This window comes from Trichosurus vulpecula, chromosome 2 (assembly GCF_011100635.1).
Source record: "Trichosurus vulpecula isolate mTriVul1 chromosome 2, mTriVul1.pri, whole genome shotgun sequence".
NCBI lineage: Eukaryota > Metazoa > Chordata > Mammalia > Diprotodontia > Phalangeridae > Trichosurus > Trichosurus vulpecula.
In genome coordinates this window covers 134,424,446-134,449,248 of record NC_050574.1, presented here as the reverse complement: position 1 = coordinate 134,449,248, position 24,803 = coordinate 134,424,446, and the positions used below count along the sequence as shown (strand labels likewise).

Here is a 24,803-nt window from a genome sequence, read left to right as displayed (position 1 = left end):
TTACAGAATACCCTATATTAGGTTCTCAAAAACCCTTGAATTATTTTACTATAATTTTTTAAATTATTGATTCTGATACAATAAACATTTCCCAAAACACTCAAATAAATTCCTATATGAAATATATGCCATGAAAAAATGTATCTATTGTTAACAAAAAAAAAAAGATACATCCTTGAACTCTGAAAATCTGGTACAAACACTGACCATCGCATTTGGCCAGAGTTTTGTATCCTTTCCATACTGCATTTCCTTACGCTGTTGCAGTTATTGATATCTTACTATAAATTTAACGGCTCATTGGTCAGAATAGAGATGTTCCAATTCTGATGTTTCAGTAGCAAATAAAGCAAGCTTTCACTCTCTGGGGCTATTTCTCTTAGAATGGAATATAACGAGGGTATTATACCTCTAGATATATATGCCAAAACACTGCAATCTTTCAGTTGTAAATTCCAAGTTTAAAATTCTAATATGCAAACTGTTACTTCATGCAGCTGTAATTTCATCACTATGGGCACGAGCCACCCAGTATGCACCACAAACCATTTAGATCTTCTCACCTTCTTTGCCTAGGACTTTCTAGGATAATAATAACAACAACGATAGCCCATATCTATACATCGCTGTATGCTTTACAAAGTATTCTATATATCTTATCTCACTGGAAGCAAACAACAATCCTATGAATTATGTACCCATTTTGCAGTTGAGGAGACTGAGACTCAAAAAAGTTAAGTCACTTTACTAGGTGAAAGGTTAATGAAATATTAAAGATCTTCCCTGTACATTTACCGGCCTACGTGACTACATATGTTGTCCTTTCTCCTTGGAACAAGGGCCATGTTCCCAGGACTAAAGGATCAGCTTATACCTGGCCGATTCCTCTTCCTGCAAGGTTGGCCACCCTTCTAGGAATATATGGAATCGATCCTGAGTCCTTTTGAACACAGACGTCTTGCCGTATCAATCGTGGATGCCTTGCTCCTTTCAACTGTGGCCCAGTCCACAGCCACAACACATCCTGTCCTGAGTCACGGATCTTGCGCCTAGCCAATCGGGTGCTGTCATGTACGGCCTGGTGCTGAGCTTTGAAACTGGATATAACCTGGAGAAATTGCTCTACTCTTTGAAGTCCTACCGGGGATTTTCCCAGCCAAGACTCTGGGGCTGAAAACAAAGGACTCCCCAGCATGTGAACCCAGATGTAGGTGCTTCCCCGGTTTGGTGATGTATGTAAATATTTCTATTACTCTGTCAAGCTTTATCTTTATATTTTTATATTTCTTTAATACTGCTTTATATTATCCTTGAATGCAGAATAAATGTTGTGCTGATTCTAATCTGGTGTGGGCATGTCCATTATACTATGCAATTCAATCCTAAAAATACTTAAAGCAGTTGCACATATTTCCTTGGTTCTGTTCTAGCCCCAGGCAATTGCCTAGTGGCATATTTCATAGATGGAAGACACTTTAATATACAAAGTGCTAATAAAAAATGATTTTAAGTGTATAAAATACATAAAATTGGAAAGAAATCAATGTAGTGAAATAAAGATGTATTTTTTTTTCAAGTTCACTTAAGTCTATCCATGGACCCCTGGTTAAGAATCCTTGCTTTAAAGGCAGTAGATGGTTCAGGAGATTTAAGAGTTAAAACAGAAATCCAAGCGAGAAATAAATGTGTACATCTTTGCTCTTTGCAGGAACTTAGGAGCATTTGGGGCTGCAGGGACGGTTTCTCCAAAGTTCAATCCAAGGCTGTTTACCTATCAATGGTCATGAAATCTAGAGATAAAGCTAGCTGAAAAGGCTAATGCCCACAGTAATTAGTTGCTATCCTGGTGTCAATGCAGATTTAATTGCTTCTTGCTGTGTTTGATTACACTCTTAAAACCAAACAAGAAGGTGTCTTGTCTCCCCATTTATAACTTCAAAGATAAGCATCCAACTTGCCTCAAATGGCCACATAATACTTGAGATGACAGAAAATACCTTTCACACCCTCATCATTAGCAGACCTCAAGTAACTGGGACAGAAAGAACTTCTCATCCCCTTCAAACAATTACAATGCTCAAAAATTCCAAAAGCACTGATCTGGAAGTAGAGGTCATCAGGTAATGCCTTGCTTCCCCACCAATTGTCACCTTAGAATCCCCCAAAAGTGAAGATGCATCCCTACCCACATTGGAGATGGGATTTTTCCTACTCAAAAGGAGAAACTCAACAACCATCTCTGCAGCTGTCACACAACCCCCACGTCCATGTGAATTTGGAGAACTTCACCCTCCCTTCCATCTCTAGCCAGCTGTAAAGAATACCCCTTAATAAATTTCATTTGGACTTCTACATTTTTATGGGAGTTTTCTCCTTTTCCTGTTTCTAGTGCAGATGCTGGTATAGCACATAATCACTCATCTGGAAGGAAGAAGAGAATAAGCATTTATATTATGCCTACTATGTACCAGATATTGTACTAAGCACTTCTACAAATATTATATCATTTAATTCTCACAACTTATATTATCCCCATTTTGCAATTGAGGCAACCAAAGTAAACAGAGGTTAAGTGACTTGCCCAAGGTCATAAAGCTAGTAAGTGTCTGAAGCCAGATCTGAACTTGGGTCTTCCTGACTCCAGGCCCAGCACTCCATTCCCTGCACCAAGAGTTGCCTCCGAATTTGGAAATAGGAGGAAAAAACTAATCAAGTCTCCTCATTTTAAAACTCCTACAACTAACTCACAAAAACAGCCCTCATTCAGATTGCTGCAATGACCTCTTCCTAATCATTTGTCCTGGATTATCCAAGTGCTAAGTCCTTCACAGAGGAGTTACCCGACATAATAGAGCCTTCTAGGTTTTTTAATATTTCATGGATATGAGTGCAATACTTAGCCTGCCTGCTATGATCCCTGTCTGTTACTATATCACTAGCCTGCCTCTATCTCTCATGATACAAGTCCACAAGTCATCTTTGGTGATAAGCAGCAGCCCATTTCCTTCATGGAGCGCTGGGCATGCACCTCTCATATACTTACTGTGGATTTCTACTGCCCTCAGGGAAAATTTTGATCTTTACTTTTCTGTAATCGTAGTGTTCTATGATTCAGAGCTGCACAGCACCTCTGGGATAACACTTTTTTTAAAAATGTGCTTTAGCAGCAGAGAGTAATTTGGGATCACTGAAAGCCCTAAGAAATTTCCCCAATACAGTCTTGCTTGTCCTTCTTTATTTTTAGGCATGGCTCACTGTACATCTGCAGTACCCATCTAAGAAAGATGGGACTAATGGCTCCCTATCCAAACGTGTGTCACCATGTGAGCAAGATGCACTCTTCATCTGTTTGCTCTTTCCAATACAGACTGCTAGGTCAATTTATGTTGAGGAGCCATAGGTCTCATCGTGGAGGCCCTCAAGTATTCTAGGGCTCAAAGCAATCAGCACAGTGTCATGCACAAAGAGAAGCATCAAGAAATCTTCCCAACTTATAAGGAATTCATCTTCCGTTTTGACATGGTGGAGAACACCCTCCATGACACTAACAGTGGCAAGTATGGATCTCTGTTCTATGAACCACCTGATAGAGATAATATGAGGACTACTGAAAGAAATTGTCTCTGCTGTTGTGTTCATTAAGAACTTGCATCCCATGTTAACACGTGTGGGAAAGAGGAGGGGAGGGAAATGGAAAAGCAAGCATTTATTAAGCACCTACTACGTGCCATGCACTGTGCTCAACACCTTACAAATATTATCTCATTTGATGCTCCCAACAACCCTGGGTGGTGGATGCTGTTATCATCCACATTTTACATCTGAGGAACCAGAGAGTGTCCAAAGCCTGATTTGAGCTTACATCTTCCTGACTCCGGGCCCTAAGTTCTAAATACAGTACCATCTAGCACTTCACTCTGCTTTCAGGTCAAACGCTTTTTTGGTGATCAATGAACAATAAACACACAGCAGGACCTAGAAGTGGCCATACCTTGAGGCAATGGCACAGTAGAGAGAGTGCTAGGCAAAATGAGGATAATAATAGCAGCTAATTTCCAGGGTTATTGGGAACATGAAATGAGGTAATATTTATAAAGCATCCAGCAAATAGTAGGTGCTTTATAAATGTTAGTTGTGACTACTGATACTATTTATCTGTCAATCAATGTGTTACCATGAAAATACTGTCTGCTGTAGATAATCATTTATAAAAACTGCTCTGTTTCCTGATCCTATTTTCATCAGAGATACCCTAAATGAATGCATAAGAGAATAAAATTGGCATAACGTTGGTAGTTATTGGTGTTGTCTTAATCACTTTTTTTAAAGTACCATCTTTCTCCCTTACCCTTATTCTTTTACGATATCTTTAAAATCCATCCCTAAGTAAATTTTAAACTCTGTAACCTCAGCATGGGTCTCCTCCCTTTGTTTTTGGTCAGGTCTTACTTACCTCTTGTGCCTGAATTCTTTTTCTCATGTACCGTTTCACTGGGTACTAAATATTAGAGTCCAAATGAAACTAATATTCAGAATATTCATATCGCATTTTCATTTTGAATAATTTTGTAAACAATGTTTCCCATAATAAAGCACCATGCAGACAATCAAGAACACAGAAACACGTATATATCCCTACACACACACCTGTACACCCAAAATATTCTTCAAAAAAAATTTTAAAAGCCAAGAAATAACTTACTGGTTCCCAGTAGTTGAATGTTTCATCACAGTCAGAAATATTACTCAGGAGAGCAGCACAGAACCGAGCTGAGATCAAGCACTTGAAAGCAGTGGACCCTTCAGGTGCCCAGACTTGTCCCGCTTTACTCCCAGGTGGCCTGCCCAGGGGCAAAGGATAGGTATCAGGAAGGAGCTACTAGGATGGGAGGAAAACTAGCAAGAGGGAAGGGAAAGAAAAGCAAAAATGCAACAAAGCACTAAAGTTATTACAAAAGAAAAGACAAAATAAAAAAAACAAAAAAACCTCAAAACCTTTTGATTCCTTCTCAGTAGAATGTGCAACACCAAAATTAGGACCTCTATCCTCTTACTTCTGGTTTCAGTATTTAATTTTGAGAGAAACCAACAGCTGCAACTCCAAAATACCTCATTCAGTCAATAATTCATCCATGAATTAAGGATTTGAAAAGGAAATTGTTTCTTAGAAATCTGAGTTCAAAAAAATTCAGCATACAAGTATAGAACAGGAAGACCTGGTTTAGTAATAATAACACACATTAAAATTGCTCTTTAAGGTTTACAAAACACTTTCCTCCTACCCCTATGAAATAGGCAGCAAAAAGCAGAACTGGGATTCCAAACCCAGCCTCCTGATTCCAAATACAGCATTATCCTCCACACAGCTAATAATATCAGCAGTTCATGTGGAAAAAGATGTTTCAATTGATTGTCAGCTTATTGAGTTAACAGTGTGACACAGCATCCAATAAAACTAATTAAATCCTAGACTATATTAAAGATGCAACGGCCTCAAAGGTCCCTTCCAGTTTTAAACTATGATCCTTTGTGAAAAAGCAGATTGTCCACAAATCAAGAACATATTATATTTAGTTCTGAGTACTAAATGTTAAGAGGAACATTGACGATCTAGAACACATCCAGAAGAGGGTGCCCAGGATGGTCATGGAACTAGAAATCACAGAATATGAGAAATGATTGAAGGATTTGGGGACTTTGGGCCTGAAGCATAACTAGTACAAAAGGGATATGATGACTATCTTCAAAAATCTGTGAAGCTGTCATGTAGAACGATTACATTTATTCTGTGTAGGGCCAGTGGACACAATTAGGAACAACAGTAGGAAGTTACAGGATGGCAGATTTTGGTTCAACTAAGAGCTTTCAAAAATGTAAGTGTGACCACAAATGATAGAAGCTGTACCTAGGAGATGAAACTAAATGTTCTCTTAGTTGAAACAGTGCTCAGAAAACATTACTTTTGGGTTGAACTACCTACCACCTGTTGTAACCACAAATATTACCTTAACATATGGTAACCTTAATTTTCCCTGTCTTTCTCACTCTTTGGTAGTTATTTTTTTCGTGTGTGTGTGTGTGTGTGTGTGTGTGTGTGTGTGTGTTTCCAAGACCAATTTTACTCATCCATTTGACATTTTTAAAACATCTACTGTATGCAAGGTGTTGCAAGAAACACAAAGATGCCTGAAAAAAATCACTTCCTTTAAGAATCATCTATTCTAGTAGAAGAGATAAGACATACACGCGAATAACAATAATACGAGGTAATTTGTGGTTATGGAAGTGGAATGACAAAAGTACTCCAAGAATTCAGAGGAAAGAAGAAAGCACCATGATCTAGAGTCACCATTGAAGGCTTCATAGAGAAGACAATGTGACCTGGTCCTTAAAAGGTGGAAGCAGAATTTTAAAAGACAGACGTGGGAAGAAAAAAAATATTCCAGGTATGGATGTAGCATAAAGTTAAAGAGAAAGGACAAGGAAGTCATGCACAGGAATGGCCAGTAGTCCATTTTTAACTAGGGCAGAAGGGAGAATTATAAAATTTTAACTCTGAAAATGACCTCAAGAATCAGGTAATCCAGAGGTATCAAACACACAGCTCTCAACACTCCCAAGTGCACCAAGAATATTTAACAAAATAAATAAAAATACAATAAAATATCAATAATTGTTTTCATAAATAATGCTACTATGTGGTTTTCTACGTCATCATTTGCCTGTAGGAATTCTTATGTATGGGCTAACCTCCCATTTCTATTTGAGTCTGACACCTGTGATCTAGTCTAACACCTCATTTTATAAATGAGGATACTGAAGACCAAAGATATGATTTGCTAAAGGTTATACAATTTTAATCTGGGCTAGAACCCATCTCCTCATATCCAGTGTCCTTTCTGCTACATTTTCTTCTGACATTCAGGAGGCGTAAACCAATAAATCCAGTGAAATCTAAGGTTAAACAATCCCTTCCACGTCAGAGTCAACAAACATTCATTAAGTAAGTACTACATGTCAGGCACTGAGAAGTGCTAATTATACTAATAAAGACAAAAACAAGTCACTGCCCTCAAGGAACTCACATTCTAGTGGGGGTAGATACCATGTAAATAACTAGGTACAAACAAGATATATACAGAGTAGATGGGAGGTAACCTGGGAGGAGTAAGCAACAGCAGCTAGTTAGTCTCCTACAGAAAGCCAGACGTGAGCTGAAGTCAGGGAAAGTAAGAAGCTGAAGTGAGGGGTCAGAACGTTCCAGACCAGCTAGAGATGGAATGTCATGTACAGGGAAAATGGAGATGGGCAATGGACTGCCATGCTCCCAGAGCTGGAACCAGCAAAGCTTGAGCCAAGAGGGCATGAAGGGAAAAAATTAGGAAGGGACAGGGTAATAAGGAGCTCTAAAATGCCAAATAGAGGACTTTATATTTAATCCTGAAGGTGCAGGGACGGGAAACATGCAGCCCTAAGGCCACATGTAGCCCTCTGGGTCCTCAAGTATGGCTCTTTTGGATTCAAAGGGCTGCACTTGAGGACCCTACATGTGGCCTGGAGGCCCCAGGTTCCCCACCCCCACAGTATGTAATAAATGGAGCTCACTGAGCAGTCGTTTGCCCTAGAAAATTCACCTTGGCAGCTTGAGTGGAGGCTGGACTGGAAAGAAGAAAGACTTGAGGAAGTTAGATGACTACTGCACTAGTCCAGGTAAGAGGTGAGGAAAGCCTGAGCTAAGGCTGTGGTTGCATGAGTGGAGAGAAGGCATCCCTAGAGATGCTGTAAGAGCAGAAAAGGCAAGATTTGACAACAGACTGGACATGGGGGGGGGGGGGGGCCGTGGGGTAAGTGTGAATGAGAAGTTAATAATGCCATGGAAGGAGAAAATAGCTGACAACGACGTTTCTTGAAGTAGAAGGAGGTGCTGATGGGGAAACCAAGATGCTGATTGAAAAGTTCTGACAGAGACCCAGGAGGCTGATAGAAAGAATGGCCCATCTCAAGCTTTTGCTCTTCTGCCGAAGGTCTATCTACTATGCCTTCAGCACTCTGGGATCCTGGCAAGGTCCTGAACCTAACAAAACCATGCCAAGGCCAGACAAGCCCAACAGCCAACTAGCCACTTTCTGATCCAGGAACCAACCTGCCCTTTAAGTGGCTGGAGAAGTAATCATTCTAATAAATGCAGGGCCACTGCAGAGCCGGGAAATGTGCCCCCCACGCAGAACACCCGCGTCCCCGAGCCTGGGACCCTGACATCTCTTTCAATGAATGGCAAACTGCTCATCTCCTGGATTCGGGGGCTGTTGGAACCCCCCCGGCCAAGAGGACTGCCCAGGTGCGGTTTGGAGGCTCCGCCGCTGACCACCTGGCTAGTCCTGGGCAAGCCACTCTCTGGATCTCAGTTTCCTGGGCTGTAAAAGGAGGGGGCGGAACCAGCTGGGGGATCCCTCGTGTCCCTAAGAGCCGGGGTCGCTCCGGGTGGGGCTCCTTCTCGCAACCCTCCCCCCGCCCTGGTGGTTCGGAAGCCCCCTACTCTCTTTCCCTGGAAGGCCTGAGACCGGCGTGGGGTTGCGACCCCGGCCCTGGGGCTGCAGAAGAAACAGAGAAAGGGGGAGGAGAGAGTGGGGCACTTGGGGGAGGGGGCGGGCCCAGGAAAGAAGGGGGTGCCCTGGGGAAGGGATCGGGAAGCCGGGGTAGAAAACAAGGCCGAGGAGAGAGGCCGCCCGGGCACGCCCCCACCACGGTCTCGCCCGTACTCAGTCCGCTGATCAGAGGCAGTCGTCGCTTCTCGGCCCGGGGGCTCCTCCCGCAGCTTGGCCGAGTCTCCGCCGCTGCCGCCGCCGCTGCTTCCCTTGAGCCGCAGCCTAGCCCCCCGAGCCGCCATAGCAAGTACGGGCAAGAGAAGAGGTTGTGCCCAATGAAGTCCGCGCTCTTGACGCCATGGCTCGTTTGGGTGAACGGTGGCCGCCGAGGTACCAAATACCTCACACGAACAGACGCGCTCAAGTCCCATGTGTTTTCGGTCATTTGAGGACAATTTTCCCATGGAAGAAGAGAAATGACCGCCAGACTCATAGCTCTCCCATAATTTCTCATTTGTGCCTCAAACGTTCTTCCCTTCTCCATCCTTTCTATTTCTCCACGGCCTAACAGTGGCCCCCTAAACAGCCCCCCACCCCCATCCCCAGACTCCCTTAAGGCACGTCTGATTCACCGCACAAAGTGATACACTCCGCTTTCAGAGCTGCGGACACGGTCCCGGCTACCCCCAGTTCCTAGTGCTTGACTCTTCACTTGAGTTTTTTGGGGGCTGGCCTGTTAGACGCAAGGTATCCCCTTCACATTGGTGGTAAACCTCACGAGGCAGAGCTGCAGGAGACCAGCAAAGAATGCCTTAATTTGAGCCAACGTATCAAAGAGATCTGAAAAAAGGAGTGTCACTCTCAGATGTGTAGTACTTTGGCATGCTCCGGTTTCTCAAGAGAAGAACCCTTGGCTATCAGCGAAAACAGCTACTAATATCACTTTTGAAGCTGTGCGACGTTCATTCAACCTTTCTAGTTTCACTATCCCATGAATTTCACCGTTTTGTTTTTTTTTTTAAGGTAACTTTGCAGTGAGTTCTAAAGATGATTAGGAGCCTGGGCAAAGGAGTGTGTCAAAACATCCCAACTGCTGAACATGGACAGTGGTCAGGAGGCCTTTCTAAGAAACGTCTCCACCTCCAATTCCCTACATCCAATTATTAATTGCCAAGTCCTGTTGACTTTTTCTCTCGAATATGTGTCAAAAGAGCCATAACCAGTGGGAAATTTAGAGGACACACAAAGCTAACCCCCTTCTTGGGTAGCAAAGGAGTAGAAGAAAGCCAGGTGGGGAAGCAGTTTTTTCCATGGTAGTCTTTTTTGCACATGCTCACTATGAGCAATGCCATAATATGTATCCCAGAAAATGTTTCTTGCTCTCATTTGTGGTAAACCAAAACCAATTCTCTTGTTTTCCATCTCCAAAGAGAACCTGTGAGCTTCCTTTTATTCATCTGCAACTTCATTTTGCCCCTTGACTCCACTGATAGCGTCAATATTGGTACTGTTCAGTGTCTTCTCCCATCTACTTTAGTGTATATTTTATATATACTTATATAAGTATATGCTGCATCTCCAACAGAATGTAAACTCCTCAACATTCTGCTGTAGGGGCAGAGAACATTCCTTTTTTTTTTTTTTTTGTCTTGTATCCCTGTGTTTGCACAGTACCTGACACAGAAAGGGCACTTAATACTCCATTGATGGAATGAATAGTGAATAAATGAAAATGTATTAAGTACTTCTGCTAAGCAGAAGAGATACAAATAAAAAAGTAAAATAATCTCTATTATAAAAGAACTCACATTTTAATATGGGAGACAACATATATAGGAGGCTTCTTTGACTATATGTATATATATATATTTGTTAAAAGAGAGGGAGAGTTAGTAGTGGTAGAAATGTAAAAGAAAACAACATCAATAAAACATTTTAAAAATGCACAGAACAAAAAAGTACAGAAGGGAACACACAGTAATTTTGTTATCCTCTTCTTAAACATCACAATACATATATAATATATATATATATATTTCAAAATATATACAAGTTGAGTTTCTTATACAATTCCCATTCTTTTTTGTATATTAAAATGTTTGTGACAAGTCCATAAAAAGGTTTAAAATATATATGAGCATATATATACATACATATATGCATATATACAGATACATGAGCATCTATTCACATACTTATACATATATGTACACATACATTACTGTGCAATATAATTACTGTAAGTAGCTTCATCTTTTGCTATATATTAGAATGTGACCAATAGTACTTCCTAAAATGTAAAAACAGTTCCTTGAAATGTAGCTGAAGATGCAATTTCCAAAATTTGGCTCTATACCTAACTCTGATTGACTGACCTCAAAGCCCTCAAAAAGCTCCACAAAGGCAAGGACTTTTAACTCATTTGGGTATCCACCACATCACCTAGCACTGTGCCTTCCACATAGGAAACATTTCTGTTGCTAAAGTGAGGCAAGCTATCTTCAAAGGTCCCTTTCTAGCTATTTTACTCCATGATTTTCAAAACAGGGATGCCCAGAAATTCAGGGTTTCCCTATCCTCCTGGCAACATGGCAGCAAAGGGCTGGAACTAATGCATGGATAGGATTTTAATATTGTGTTAAGATAGTCAAGTTTCTGCTTTTGGCTTATCATCCACACATAAGAGGTTAATGTCTTAATACACCATTAAAATCCTATATACAAAGTTTATTCTGTCCAGTTTGAAATGTCCAAAAGGTGATACAAGAGTGAAACTCAGGGAAGAGATTGAAACAGGACATATGGATACAGTCTGCACAGAACTGACAATCAAACCCATGGAGACCACCAACATAGACAACATAGAGGGGCGCCTGGGACAGAGCTTTGGGGAACACATATAGAGTACTTCATCCCCCTGCCTCTATACCTCTGTACTAGCCATCTTTCATGCCAGGAACACCCTCCCTCTTCAATTCCACAGAATTTCCTTTCCTTCAAGACATAATGTAAGCAGTGCCTCCTACATGAGGGCCCTCCTAATGCCTCCTTCCCTACCTTGTATTTATTTTGTATTTATACTGTAGATACTTACAGATGTAGATAGTTTCCCCTGATAGAATGTAAGTTCCTCCAGAGTAGGAATTGACTAATTTTTAAATTTGCATCTCAAATATCTAGCACAGTATCTGGAATGTAATACCATAGGTACTTCATAAATTTTTGTTGATATCCTAACCCTGGGATATGTGCCTAAGGACCCAGGAAAGAATCTATCATCCAAGTTAATGGGTGACAGAAGAAGCCAGGAAAAGAGACAGATGTAGAGGATGATGGATTGACCAGAAAGGTAAGAGAAGTGGATTGGCATAGTGTTATAAAAATAAAATATCAGTGAGAATGCAGTCAATAGTGTCAAAGACAGTAGAAATCTAAAATGAGAATAAAGAAGCCAAAAGACATGTTTTACCCAATAAACTATAAGTAGAGATTTTCAATTTATTTGGTTTGTAGAATAAAATATACCTATTTCCTGTTTTAATATCTTTTGGTGTATTTCCTAGGTTTATCTTTTCCTAAGTTTTCAAAAATGTATAGTATTTCACTAAAAAGTAACATATACATTATTTAACTCATTTATTAAAATCACAAAGAGAGTCAGTTGCTGACAAGTTATTGGTATAGGGCTTACTAGTATATTTCAAGTTAAAACACAAAATGAAATAAATTGTGCTAGTCCAGGAATTTAACCATATATGCTTCAAAAATTCAATATTAGGATCCTAATCTTTGGGCTTTAGAAGAGACTGAAAACAATGTTTTAAGAAAATAACTCCCAATATAGTTATTTTTTATTACTGCCAGTCACTGTAGGTCTAAGAGAATCACAAACACCTCCCAGCTAAACTCAATTCAACTGGACAAGTATTTATTGAATATCTATCATGTTCCAGTCCCTATGATAGTCACTGGGGATAAGATGACAATAAAAATAGACCTTGAGCTAAAAGGGCTTATTACATTCTATTTATTCTATGGAATAAATGGTTTTTAGGGGTAGAGATGAAACAGGAGGCAAAAAAAAGAATATAATTAGGGTTATCAGCAAAGTCCTCTTGTAGAAGGTGGCATTTAACCTGTGCTTTGAAGGAAGCTAAGAATTATTCAAAGCAAAGGTGAAGATGTTAAATATTCCAGGAATGGGGGATAACGTGCAAAAACATGGAGATGGGAAAGGGAAGGTTTTGTATAGGTAAGAGTAAGCAGCCATTTTATCTAGAAAGATAAACTGGTCAGATTATGAAAAGCTTTAAAAGCCAAACAAAGAAGTTTACATTTTACCCTGAATATAATAAGGAGCTACTGCAGTTTCTTGAGCAAAGGAGTGACAATCAAGCCTATACTTTAACATGACTAATGTGAACATACGCTTAATGTGAATATACATGTAGAGCCTATATCAGATTGCATGCCATCTTGGGGAGGGAGAGACAATTTGGAACTCAAAAGCTTTTGGAAGTGAATGCTGTAAACAATAAATAAATAAATAATTAATTAAAAAAAAACTTTATCTCTAGCACTTAGCACTGTGCCCGGTACACCCTATATATTTAATAAATGCTTGTTGACTTGACTTGTGGATGAGACTGAAGAATTTGAATGACTCAAAAGTTGTAAACTTGGAAAAGCTGTAAAATTGGAAGGATGGTAGCGACCTTGACAAAAATATGGATTTTTGAAACAGGAAATTGGCAAAGATGACAAGATGGGAATAGTTAATATCAGATGAGTTGTGGGAAGATAGGTACACTAACTAGTTCATTGTTGGTGAGTCAGAACAAACATTTTGGAAAGCAATTTGGAATTATGCAAATAAAGTGACAAAAGCATCCACATTCTTTGACCCAGAGATTGCACTGCTAAGCTTATGTAGCCACTGATAAGAAGAAAATCCCTACATACCAGAAAATATTTATAAAAGCACTTTTTGTGGTAGCAAAGAAATGGAAATAAAGTATATGCCCATCAAATGGGAAAGGGCTAAACAATACATAAATGTAATGGAATATAACTATACGGTGAGAAAAGACAAATACGATGAATATAAAGAAGTATGGAAAGACATAATTTGATGCAGAATGAAACAGACCCAAGAAAAAAATATACACCTGACTACAACAATGTAAAGGGAAAGCACACTCATAAGACAATCAAAAGTGAATGCTGCAAAATTGTAACGAATAAGCATGGCCTCAAGGAAGACAAATGAGAAGACACTCTCACCCTACCCCTTTTGTACAGCTACCGTACAGTGTGTGTGTGTGTGTGTGTACACATATATATATATTTTTTTTGGAGGGGGGAAGGCAGGGCAATTTGGGTTAAGTGACTTGCCCAAGGTCACACAGCTAGTGAGTGTATCAAGTGTCTGACACCAGATTTGAACTCATGTCCTCCTGACTCCAGGGCCGGTGCTCTACTCACTGCACCACCTAGTTGCCCCTATTGTATATTTTTTCAAACTTTTTTAATATATTAATTTTGCTGATTTTTTCCTTCCTTTTTTTTCTTTCTTAAAAAATTGTTATATAGGATGACCCTGAGACAGCTGTGTAGTGGAATACTGGGGGAAATTCTGGTGATATAAAAAAATAAAAATTATCAATGAAAAAATATTTTTAAAATAGAGCTAACCTGTTCATTGAGAAAAATAAAACATAATGGCAGTGAAAAAAAGAAATAGGGATTTTGAAAGAAGGGTGAGGTTTGGGGGGAGGAAATGATTTCTGATTTAGAGATGTTGAATTTAAGATGCCTACGGGACAGGGAAATGAAAATATGCAGCACGTAGTTGGTGGAACAGATTCAGGAAAGATGCTATATAAATTTGGGAGTCATTGACAAAGAGATGACAACTGAACCATAAGGGCCGGTGAAATCACTAAGACAATGTACAGAAAGAAGAAAAGAGGGTCCAGAATAGGGTTGGGGAGTACACAAAGAGAACAGGACATGGTTTTGCGGCAACAAAAGAGACCAAAAAGAAAAATAAAACAGGTAGAACCAGGAGAAAGCAACATCTGAAAAACACAGACAGAGTCTTTAGGAGGAGGGAGTGTTCAGCAATATAAAAAGCTACAGAGAAGTCAAGAACGATGATGACTGAAAAGGGGCATTTCATTTAGGAGCCAGGATTTTGTGAGTAACCTGGGAGACAGCAGTTTCAACCAAGTGGTAAAGACAGAAACCAGAACGCAGAAAGCTGAGATCTGGGTGGCTCAGCAAAATAGTTGCTGGTCACAAACTGAGAAACAGACTCTGATGTAGAAAGAACACATACTGTTCTTTTCAGTCATGCCAACACTTGCAGAATATGACATAATTCCACGAAGCTACCTCACTGTCACCCGTAAACTCTTCTGTATTTCAATCCTAAGCCGGTTTTGAATCAGTATTGCCTGCTGGTGACTTAGAGCTCTGTCACAAGCCTGGTAGGTCAGTCTATAGCAAAGGCTGACCCGTCCAGTTTGTGGGTGCTGGAAGTGATTAAGGAGCTGGATGGATGTGATCATATCCTGAGACACAGCTCGAGCCACAGTGTGAAACTCTGTTTCATCAAATCCTCTCTCCTCATCTAGCCAAAAGCTAACATCATGTACATAAGATGGAGGATAGAGGGAAAAAGTCTTAAAGGGTTCTACTTTTCCAGGGACAAAATGATCTAGAAAACGTTCGTCGAAGGTCCATAAAATTCTCCAGTCAGGGATCCCCCATACCAGCATGACTAAAAGGTCCAGGTTCACAGATGCAAATACAAAATCCAAGTCTTTGTACAGCTGGCTTGTAGCAGATGTTATGATAGACCCAATAACCACACCCATAATTTCATCTGGACCAAAACTGGGAGGCTTCACACAAACCATATAATCTTTTTTGTTTTTCTGAGGCTTAAATGTCAGAGAGCTGCTCAGTTCAGGGCCATCTGGCAATCTCTGTGTGAGAAGGGCACATAGAGAGCCCTTCAGGTGTTCCAGGAATAACTGAAGACAGGAATCACTCATTTTTTTATTAAACCCATGAATAAATAAAGTCTCATGAAATGCTGGCAGCATGAAAGGTGAAATAAGGCATTTCCTAAAAACAGGACCACTTAGGATGTGCAAAGATCCTGGGAGGAAGTATGGTCCTTGGATGACATCCTGTGCATAAATTAGGAGGGAAGGTCTGAGAAGGAACTTCGTTGGGCTTTGGATTCTCTTCTGGGTCTCTTGTTCCCCGTTCCTCTCAGGGTCTTTCTGAAGATGGAGCCTTGAAAATGACACCAGAAAGTCCTCCATATCATATGCTATTTCACCAGCAAACAACTCAGAATGTGTAATTTTCTCTTTTTGGGGAACGATCCAAAAGGGAACTGATGGAGAGTCAGAGCTCCAGGCAATGTGACTATCACAGCCTTTTTCTGGAAGCAAAAGAGCCGGGCATTTCAGCCTCTGAAGTGAAAAAGTTTTACTGAGCTCAGCAATCAGCTTTTCATTAATAGTCCTGACAGGATGACTGGAATTTGTTTCAAGGAAATCTCTGTTTGATACAAAAGAGAAATCATTCTTTTAACTTAAAAAAATACTATTCTTTAGGTAGAATTAAAAACACAAATAACAAATAGCAAGAGGAGTTAACTGTAAGCTTAAGAAATTAAAGAAACTCTCTATTTTGAGAACAGCATAATGTAAAGACTAGAGAACCAGTCTAAAAGTCAGGAAGACCTGGGCTCAAATCCTACCTTTAACACATAATTGCTGTGTGATCTTGAGCAATCAATTAACCTTTCAGTTTGCATGTTGCAGAGAAGATGCTGACCAGCACTGAAAGAGGCAGATTCCTTACCTGGGAGGTCTAGTTCCCACCTCTATCTCCTACTATAAACAAAAATGCACTGATTCAGAACCCCAACTACTAACTTATATATAATAAACTAAAAAATGTAGCAATTGTAACTACTGAGAATCTGGGGAATGCCTGATTGACAGTTTTATAGAGATCATTATCATCATTAATCATTTAGCATTTGTAGGATACAGAGCTTCCATCAAGTTAATTAGTGCACATTCTGAGATGGATGATATTTCCAGAAAATAAGAGATTACCTGTTTATCTTCCCTACCAGTGCTTCTGGTACACAGAAGGAAAGCCAATGGTCATCCAGTCTAACTCTGCATATCATAGAGTGGGATTCTTCAAAAGGTAAGCTCCGGGTGAAGACATGATTCAAAGCTCCTTCAACATGGAAGGACTTGTTCTGACTCCTGGCAAAACACAAAACCCTAAGTATATGCTGAATAATGGCAAAAGAGACTAAGCATTCCTAAGGGACTGAAATCAAAAAATGTCAGAGAAAATGCTATAGCTTAGTTTTTAACTGAGAGGTGAGAGAAAAGGCTTGGGTTTCACTAGCGTGCGTTACCTGTATCCAGTGCATTTATACCCTGGCATAGCATCAAAGCTGAAAGGATGAACACTGCTCAAGATGAGTCCTCCTCCAGCTGCCATAGCTACTACTTGCCAACTATTGTGCCATTCTCTCCTGGGACAATCAGCAGGAGTTCCGCCTTGTCCTCTGCACAATGCCACGTGGACCTCCCCTCTCTCTGCAAGGACATCAGCACAGCTACAGGAAAAGAAGAGTTTTTCCTCAACAACTGTTAGAAATAACCATGGGTGCCACCAACATAGCCAGATTTTAAGACTGCCTTTTAAGGACCAAACTTTGAAGAAATCTGGCTACAAGTGAATGAAAATGAGAATAAAATCAAAATCTGCTTACAAGTACTCACATAGTATTTTTCAACCAGAAGCATTATGTTGGTACTGGAAGGACTAGTGTCTACAAGACTGCTGCAAAATGTGATCAGAGGGATTCACTTTCCTAGTTATTTAAACCAAGTATTCTTTTTTCTTCCGTAATAGTTAACCTATAAAACTGTCACTTAAATGCTATACTACCCTACTAATCTCTTGAGCAAGATTACAAGAAGTCAAGTGCCTTGAACATGTCATTCTCCCAGAACTCCTCCCCACCCGAAATATTCTTCCCTTATAGACTGTATGGAGCCGGCCTGTAACCTGTGGGTAGCCAGAGCAGAACAAAGCAGGCTAGAGCCAGGAGAGTCAGGAATAAAACAAGTTTAATTTCAGAGTGAGGGAAACTGCTTACAAGCAAGGACACACATGATGGAGCCCACCGCCCCCGCCAACAGCGGTGGGGTGGGGATGGGGGTTAAGCCCTACTTTAGCGTGGAGAGATCTCAATACTTATACTAATGGCTGTGCAGTGAGCTGCGGCCCTGACCTTGAGGGGTAACAGCTACAATGTGACAAGTTCGATTCACAGCAGGCCTTCAAGACCAGAAACAATTCTGGGATTTTGCTGTGGCTGAGATCATCCAGAGGGTGAATACAAAGGATTGTTGTTATGCCAAGCACAGGGCACAGCTTGCTTGCTGGGCCTTAGCTCTGGAAAACAGGGTGTCTCCTAATATCCTGACAGACTCCACATACAAAATTCAATGCTTCCTTCAAGGAAATACATTTCTGACAATAACTACATAACCCTTAACTTGTCTGAGCCTGTGTCCTCATCTGTAAAATTAAAGGGTTGGGCTAGATAATCTCTAAGGTTCCTTATGGCTCTAAATCTATACTCCAATGCTCAACACTTAATCCTGACCTCCAACATGTCACTTTATCTGGACAGTCCTTCCCATACTCTTCTCTCCCCTGCTTGGCTTCCCATAGTTAATTTACTGCCTGCACCACACCATAAAGTTTGTCCACTTTTAAAAAATATACATATATGCTATACACACACACACACACACACACACAACACACAGAAACATACAACACAAAGGACCATGTACAAGACAAACTGGGGGAAGGGTGGCCTATTTGTTTAGAGTGTGAGTGTGAGCGTGTGTGTGTGTGTGTGTGTGTGTGTGTGTGTGTATGTGTTGTTACAGGAAACATCCCCCTTCTTCCAGTTAGTTCTCCTTCTAACCATCCTTTCTCTTATAGTATTTTCACATTTCTGATGATATTCCCAATTTGAATGGTCAATTCATCACCATGTACTGCATCATAGTCATACCCCACAATATAGGCAACCATGCTGGGGGCTTGGGTGCGGAGAAGCCCAATAGTGGCGGCTCCTTTTTCTCTTATTCGGGTAGACAAGACCACAATAGGTCCCTGCCCAAGCTCCACCTAAGGGCTGTATTTTGAGCCCTCTTGGCTTAGTGTGATTGTCCATGGTAACTGTTTCGCTTTGGAACAGGAACCCTGAGGGTCTTCCCCTTCCAGTTAGATTTTTTCTCTTTTTTTTTTTCTAATTAGAGGGGCCATCCCTGGACACACTTCTTAAAGAAGCCTATTCACTGAATGGGGGTTACCTCACTCTAAATGAATACGGGAAAAAACCTTAGCCTAAAAGGGCCAGGGCCTCCCATTGCATCCTGGGTCATCTCCAGTCATCCTGATGTCACTGGACCCAGATGGCTCTGGAGGAGAAAGTGAGGCTGGTGACGTTGCACAGCCCTCCCTCACTCAAATCAAAGTCAACTGCAAGTCATGTCATCATTTCCCTGATGCCATGGTCCTCTTCGAAAACGAAGGACAAACACAACAACAACCTCTGTGTGTGTGTGTGTGTGTGTGTGTGTGTGTGACGAATGGGAAGAGCAAAAGACTATATATATGGCTGAGACCACTGTCACATACTTTTCTTGCTCTACACCATGCCTGGTAGAGCCTGAGCCCCGCCTCACCTCTGGAAAAACCTGGCAAGCAGCTCCCTGTTCTTAGCCACTCCAGCTTTGCGCCCACAGTGCGGAAAGTTGAAATAAATGCGATCAAACTTCCAGCCATCGGCTGCAAAGGTATCGGCCAGCTGGGTACAGTCCACCCCGAAGCGTACCTCAGCACCTGGGGGAGAAGGAGTTGTGCGAGGAGCATGAAAAGCAGGGAGCACGAGTCACCCCCAGCTCAGCACGGGGGCAAGGGCTATTCCTCCCGCTTCCGACAAACTATTTCAATTCAGTATTTATGAAGCTCCAGACAGCGTGCTAAGCACTGGGGAGACAGGCCCTGCCCTTAAGGAGCTTACAATCTATTGGGGGTGACAACAAATAAACATATACAAAAGCAAGCTATATACAAGACAACAGGAAATGATTTAAAAAAAAGGAAAGCACTGGCACCCTGGGGGATTAGGGACGGCCTCCTAAGCAGGGGTGGGGTTTTAGTTGAGACTTAAAGCCTGGGAGGTCAGCAGTCGGAGTAGAAAGCGGAGGACTTTCGAGGAAAGGGGAACAACCAGAGAGGTCACGCCTGAGCCTCACTTGCGAGAAAAAACAAAACCACACCGAGCTCCGCGGCTAGGTTGGGACGCAGGGAGGAAAGAGAAGAGTCACATGGCAGCGGGGGCGGGGCTGGGGAGGAGCGGGGCCTCGCTAATTGCTCTGGGGGCGGGGCTTAGAGGGGGGCGGGACCTCGCTACCTCGCTCGCGAAGGCGTCTTAGGTTCTCCTGGAAAACCGAGTCCTCAGCCAAGGCCGTGGATTCCTGGGGACAGGTGGCGATGAGACTAGTGCCGGGCCCTTGGACCTCGCTCAAGGCGGCGGCGAAGGAGAAGTTCCCCTCCCCAACCAGTAGGAGGCGGCGAGCGAGCATGTTCCCTCTGCTCGCTGCCACTCAGCCGGCCCGACCATTTCACGTCATCTGTCACGTCCCCTTGCCGCCGCCGGGCTGCTCCTCCCCGGTCGCCGAATGATGACGCGCCACAGCTCGAGGTTGCCTTGACAACCAGTTGTTTGTCCTCCAAACGGGTGGTGGTCCAGGTGATGACCATGACTGCAAACACGAGGAGCTTTTCTCCGAAGGTAAAAGTCTCTTTTCCCCCCTGCACTAACCAAGCGCAAGCTGATTCGTCGGCACTTCTGTGACGTCACAAACAGTCGCCAGGACAGGAGCCTGGCTGGGGACGGATGCTACGCTAGCATCCCAGTCGCCAAGCTTTCCTGCACCGCCCTTCTCCTGGGACGCATCTTAGATTTACATTTGGAAAAGAGAAGCCGAATGACTTGCGGGGGTCACACGGATAGTCAGTGGCAGAGCTCTGGAGTCTAAGCCAGTTTCCTCTAGGTTCCAGATCAGAGCCCTTTCCACTACAGACCATGGATGGCCCCCTCAGCTTGGAGCTTTCCCAAGAATTTAGTCCTAATTCTGCTACTTGCTACTTACTGGCGGGGTGGACCTTGAGCAAGTCATTTCCATCTGGCCTCTGTAAGAGATGGGGGTTGGACTCCAACCCAGCCGTTAGTGCTTTCTCCCTTTTGAAATTAAACGGTCTAACCTCGTAAATCCTCAGTATTTGCTTCTTTGTGTATCGGTTTTCCCCCGTAGGATGTAAGCTCCTTGAGGGCAGGGACTTCTTTTGTCTTTGTAGCTTCAGGTCTTTGGCACATAATAAACGTTTGTTCAATTGAATGGGATTAGATGACCCTCCTCCCCTAAATCCTTTGGTCCTCTGGTGTACTAGAGAAGGAGCTACTGTTCCACTTAGCACTCTACCACCACAAGACTTAAAGGATAAAAGGTTAATTATGGTTTGACGGCCAGGTCCTCTGAACTTTGGATCACGGCTCACTTCAGTTATCCTGCGGCCTAGTGATACCGACACAGCAAACTTCACAAAGAGGGCCGATGACCTGCTCCCTTGGTCTCACTGCCCAATGTATCCTCAGTTCCATCAGCTCTGCCTTAGGTGTTGGCAGTGGCTTCTTCATCATGACCACAGAGATTCCATCAGGACAAGTAGGGTGAAGATACTCATTTCGCTGGGTTGAAATTCCAAAATCTAAGTTTGGTGACCTGTCAACCCCACCAGGGAACATGGAAAAGAGAATTCAAGGCTTCATTTGCCCTTCTGAAAAATTTTCAAGGGAGCCATCGCAGTACAAATCACCTATCTGTAGCTCAGATCAGGTATTTTCTTGTTTCTGAACCTGGGGTCTGAACTGGGGATGATCAGGCTTAGGGAGAACACTATAGCTGTCATCAGGTATTCAAAGAGTTGTTATATGAAAGAGGAAATATATTCTCCTTGGCTTCGGATTAGGAGGGAGGAGGAGAACTAGGAACAATGAGTAGAGGTTGCAAAGATGTAAATATAAGTTTGATGTAATAAGAAATTTCTGTTAGAGTTATCCAAAAGTAGAATGGGCTGATTTGTGAGGTAATTGGTTCCCTTCCTTTGAGAGCTTTAAGCAAAGACTGGATGCCCACTGGTTGATATGTTGTAGAGGGGTTCTTTCAGCTAGTTTGGACTAAATGACCCCTGAAGTCCCTTCCAACTCTGAAATTCTAAGATTCCATTTGTCATTTCACATAAAGCAAAATGTACTATAAACTAAGCTCACTTGCTCCTTATATTCCTGAATTTTAAATTAGCTGCATCAGTTAGCTCTATATTAAATTTCTGAGCATCTAAGATTTCCTAGAGCCCTCTCCAATACAATCATCATTGCTGATTGGCATCCACTTTTTGCTGGGTGGGTGTGAGGGCAGATGGAGAAGTAGCTACTAGTATATGATAGAATAGATCAAGAGTAAAAATGCAACTACCTATTGAATTGCAGCAAACTTTGGCAGAATCCTGGATCTTGGTTTGACTTAATATCTTTCCAAAAAATATGTCATATCTTGGTGTGTGGAATAGAGAATGAGAAGAAATGGAATTCTGTTATGTGGTTTCTGCAATGGTCTCCTTTTCCTGCCCTTCCCCAGAAATTGTCCTTCTCCTGCTTTCTCACAAATCCACAATATGGCTGCCTAATGCATGCAGATGGCCATGGTGAAGTATGGACAGACTGGAATGATATGTCCAAGTTTTTCCAGTATGGATGGAGATGTACGAACAATGAAAATTCTTACTCTAACCATACCTTAATGGGCAACTGGAACCAGGAGAGGTATGACATTCAGAAGATTGTTCAACCACAACCTCTGCCTTCCCAGGTAATCCTCCTTCCTTTTCTTCCTTTAGCCTATTTCTTTAGCAGAGAAGACTGTATGGTGGTTTTAGGAGGCAGAATATACAACCCTACCGCTCCGCAATCAAATTGGACACTACTTTTCCTTTTGATAAATGACCCAGAAGATGCCATGCAATTCCTCATCAAGCTAGACAAGACTTTGATCTTATCTACTAATTCTGTATCAATACTGTTCACTCCTTCCTAGAACACCAGTGTCTAGATGAGGGTAGATTCCCTGCAACCATACTGAATACATAGACTTGAACTTCCCTCATGGGAAGCTTTGTTGTGAAGCCTCCAATCCATATAAACCAAGGCAAGTTCTCTTACAGCTAATGCCATGGAGGCTTCCATTCTTTGAAACTTGGCTGCATAATTTTTATTGCAATCCCTCTTGTTTTCCTTTCTAGTTTGGTCACTATTTTGAAACAACCTTTGCCGCCAGCTACAAAAAGAAGCTACCTCCACCTGGAAGTAGGTGCTTTAAGGTGGAAAACAGGGTTGGGAGGATGGGGTAGTAATCACTGTTATTAGCTATTAAAAATTAAGCCTACTTCAAATGAGTGCTTTAGGATGTTTTCCCTCCAAAATCCACCATTTCTGTAGCTCCCCAGGATTCTTCCAGCCTATAATATGGGCTTTTTCCCCACTGAGTTACTGTGGGAATCCTATCCCATCCTTACATGTTGTTTCTTTTTATTGAAATAACCAGTTTCCCGAGGCAGCTAGGTGGTGTGGTGAGTAGAGCACCGGCCCTGGAGTTAGGAGGACCTGAGTTCAAATCCGGCTCAGACACTTGACACACTTACTAGCTGTGTGACCTTGGGCAAGTCATGTAACCCCAATTGCCCTGCCTTCCCCCCTCCAAAAAAAAAGAAATAACCAGTTTCCCAATTTCCCTGATGTGAACAGACCTAATTGCAGTATAGTATATTGGAAAATGTGCTGAATTTAGTGTTGGGAGAGACCTAGGTTTGAATCCCAATTTTGACAGTGTGACCATGGGGCAAATCACTTTACCCTCTCTGAGTTTGAATGTTCTCATCTATAAAATGGGGATAATACAGTCTGGTTTTACCTAGCTCACAGTTATTGAGAGAATCAAGAAAAATAATGTATATAAAACATTTAATCATTATGTAAATATCAGCTATTAGGACAATCCCTGTTGTTAAATTATGTCAGTTTTCATTTCCTACCGTTCCCGCAGGGTTTAAACAAGAGCCTCACTGTTTCCCTGGACATCAACCTGAGCTGATTCCTCCTCCGTACAAAACGAATACCACGGGGATGTCAGATTACATGGTGAATTATTCAGCACCTCAAACCAGGGAAGGCCCTGGATATGTATGGGATCTTAAAGATGCACCAGGAAAACAAGACAAGCTCCTTTTTTCTAGTCAACTATAACTGGGAATAGTTCTCTATTCAACACAGCTAAGAATTTTGCTTTCTGTAACATAGTAACTCTTCTCTGAATAAAAAATAAAGTCCCTAGGAACTGGAAGCTAATTTCTGCTTGTGTTCTTTTCCTTTCTTGACCTAAGAAGTCAATGTTACATTTCAGTTACTGCAATATAGGCACAATACTAGTTGTTTGTCCTTTATTTCAAAGAGGACCAATGACATCACAGGGTGATGTATTAACTCACACGTGAATTGGATTTAAGGGAGGCAGAGTTGCACAAAATCGTCAGCCTCAATCTCTCTTCTAGAGTCATCAAAGTCTAGTGGAAAGACAAAAGTCAGGATGACTGTTGATGGGCCAGGATGCAGTGGATGACCTTGGAGTCTTCCATGTCTGACCAAGCTCTAAGCACTCCACAGCTTCTGCTTCAGCCACCTCATGGCTGTTGGAACAAGTTGTTCTCAACTGCCCATTTCCACCAGGGGAAGTCTTCCCGTACTTGGGGTAGATACCCCCTAACTCACCACAAGGTTTGAGGCCTGTCAATTACCCTCAATCTGATTTAGCCTGTCTGCCAAGATGGTTTTACTGGGGTATACCTGCTGGAGTCACAGGTGAGAGTTGCATGATAGGTGGACACCAAAGGTGAATGAGCAACCCTGAAAAGGGCTTGGCAAGCCCTCACACCAGAGGTGCTAGCTCTCCTTACACATCCTATACA

At 41.9% G+C, this 24,803-nt stretch overlaps 3 protein-coding genes across 4 annotated transcripts in view; 1 reads left to right on the top strand and 2 right to left on the bottom strand.

Annotated features, from left to right (window-relative positions):
• The window catches only part of ALG9 (ALG9 alpha-1,2-mannosyltransferase), a 128,861-nt gene extending 119,972 nt beyond the window's left edge, over positions 1-8,889 (bottom strand). The window contains exons 1-2 of the mRNA XM_036747968.1: positions 8,760-8,889; positions 4,703-4,841 (exon numbers count right to left, since the gene is read on the bottom strand). Coding sequence (XP_036603863.1) covers positions 4,703-4,841; positions 8,760-8,887 — 267 coding nt within the window. The 5' untranslated portion in view covers positions 8,888-8,889. The remainder of the gene's footprint in view (positions 1-4,702; positions 4,842-8,759) is intronic.
• A 5,455-nt stretch (positions 8,890-14,344) lies between these two features.
• Positions 14,345-20,309, bottom strand: FDXACB1 (ferredoxin-fold anticodon binding domain containing 1). Its single transcript, XM_036742854.1, has 5 exons — positions 20,137-20,309; positions 19,406-19,562; positions 17,047-17,250; positions 16,730-16,888; positions 14,345-16,163 (listed from the first exon to the last, which is right to left on the bottom strand). Exons 1-5 carry the CDS (start codon positions 20,306-20,308, stop codon positions 14,978-14,980), a joined length of 1,878 nt encoding a protein of 625 aa, XP_036598749.1. The 5' UTR covers position 20,309; the 3' UTR covers positions 14,345-14,977.
• C2H11orf1 (chromosome 2 C11orf1 homolog) lies at positions 20,292-24,186 on the top strand. Of its 2 annotated transcripts, none has more exons than XM_036742853.1 (4): positions 20,292-20,517; positions 22,424-22,654; positions 23,085-23,148; positions 23,885-24,186. In XM_036742853.1, the coding sequence occupies exons 1-4, from the start codon at positions 20,479-20,481 to the stop codon at positions 24,082-24,084; spliced, it is 534 nt and encodes a 177-aa protein (XP_036598748.1). In that variant the 5' UTR covers positions 20,292-20,478; the 3' UTR covers positions 24,085-24,186. The 2 variants fall into 2 exon arrangements, with proteins under 2 accessions (XP_036598748.1, XP_036598747.1); XM_036742852.1 differs by lacking the exon at positions 20,292-20,517 and adding an exon at positions 21,495-21,622.
• Positions 24,187-24,803: the final 617 nt, after the last annotated feature.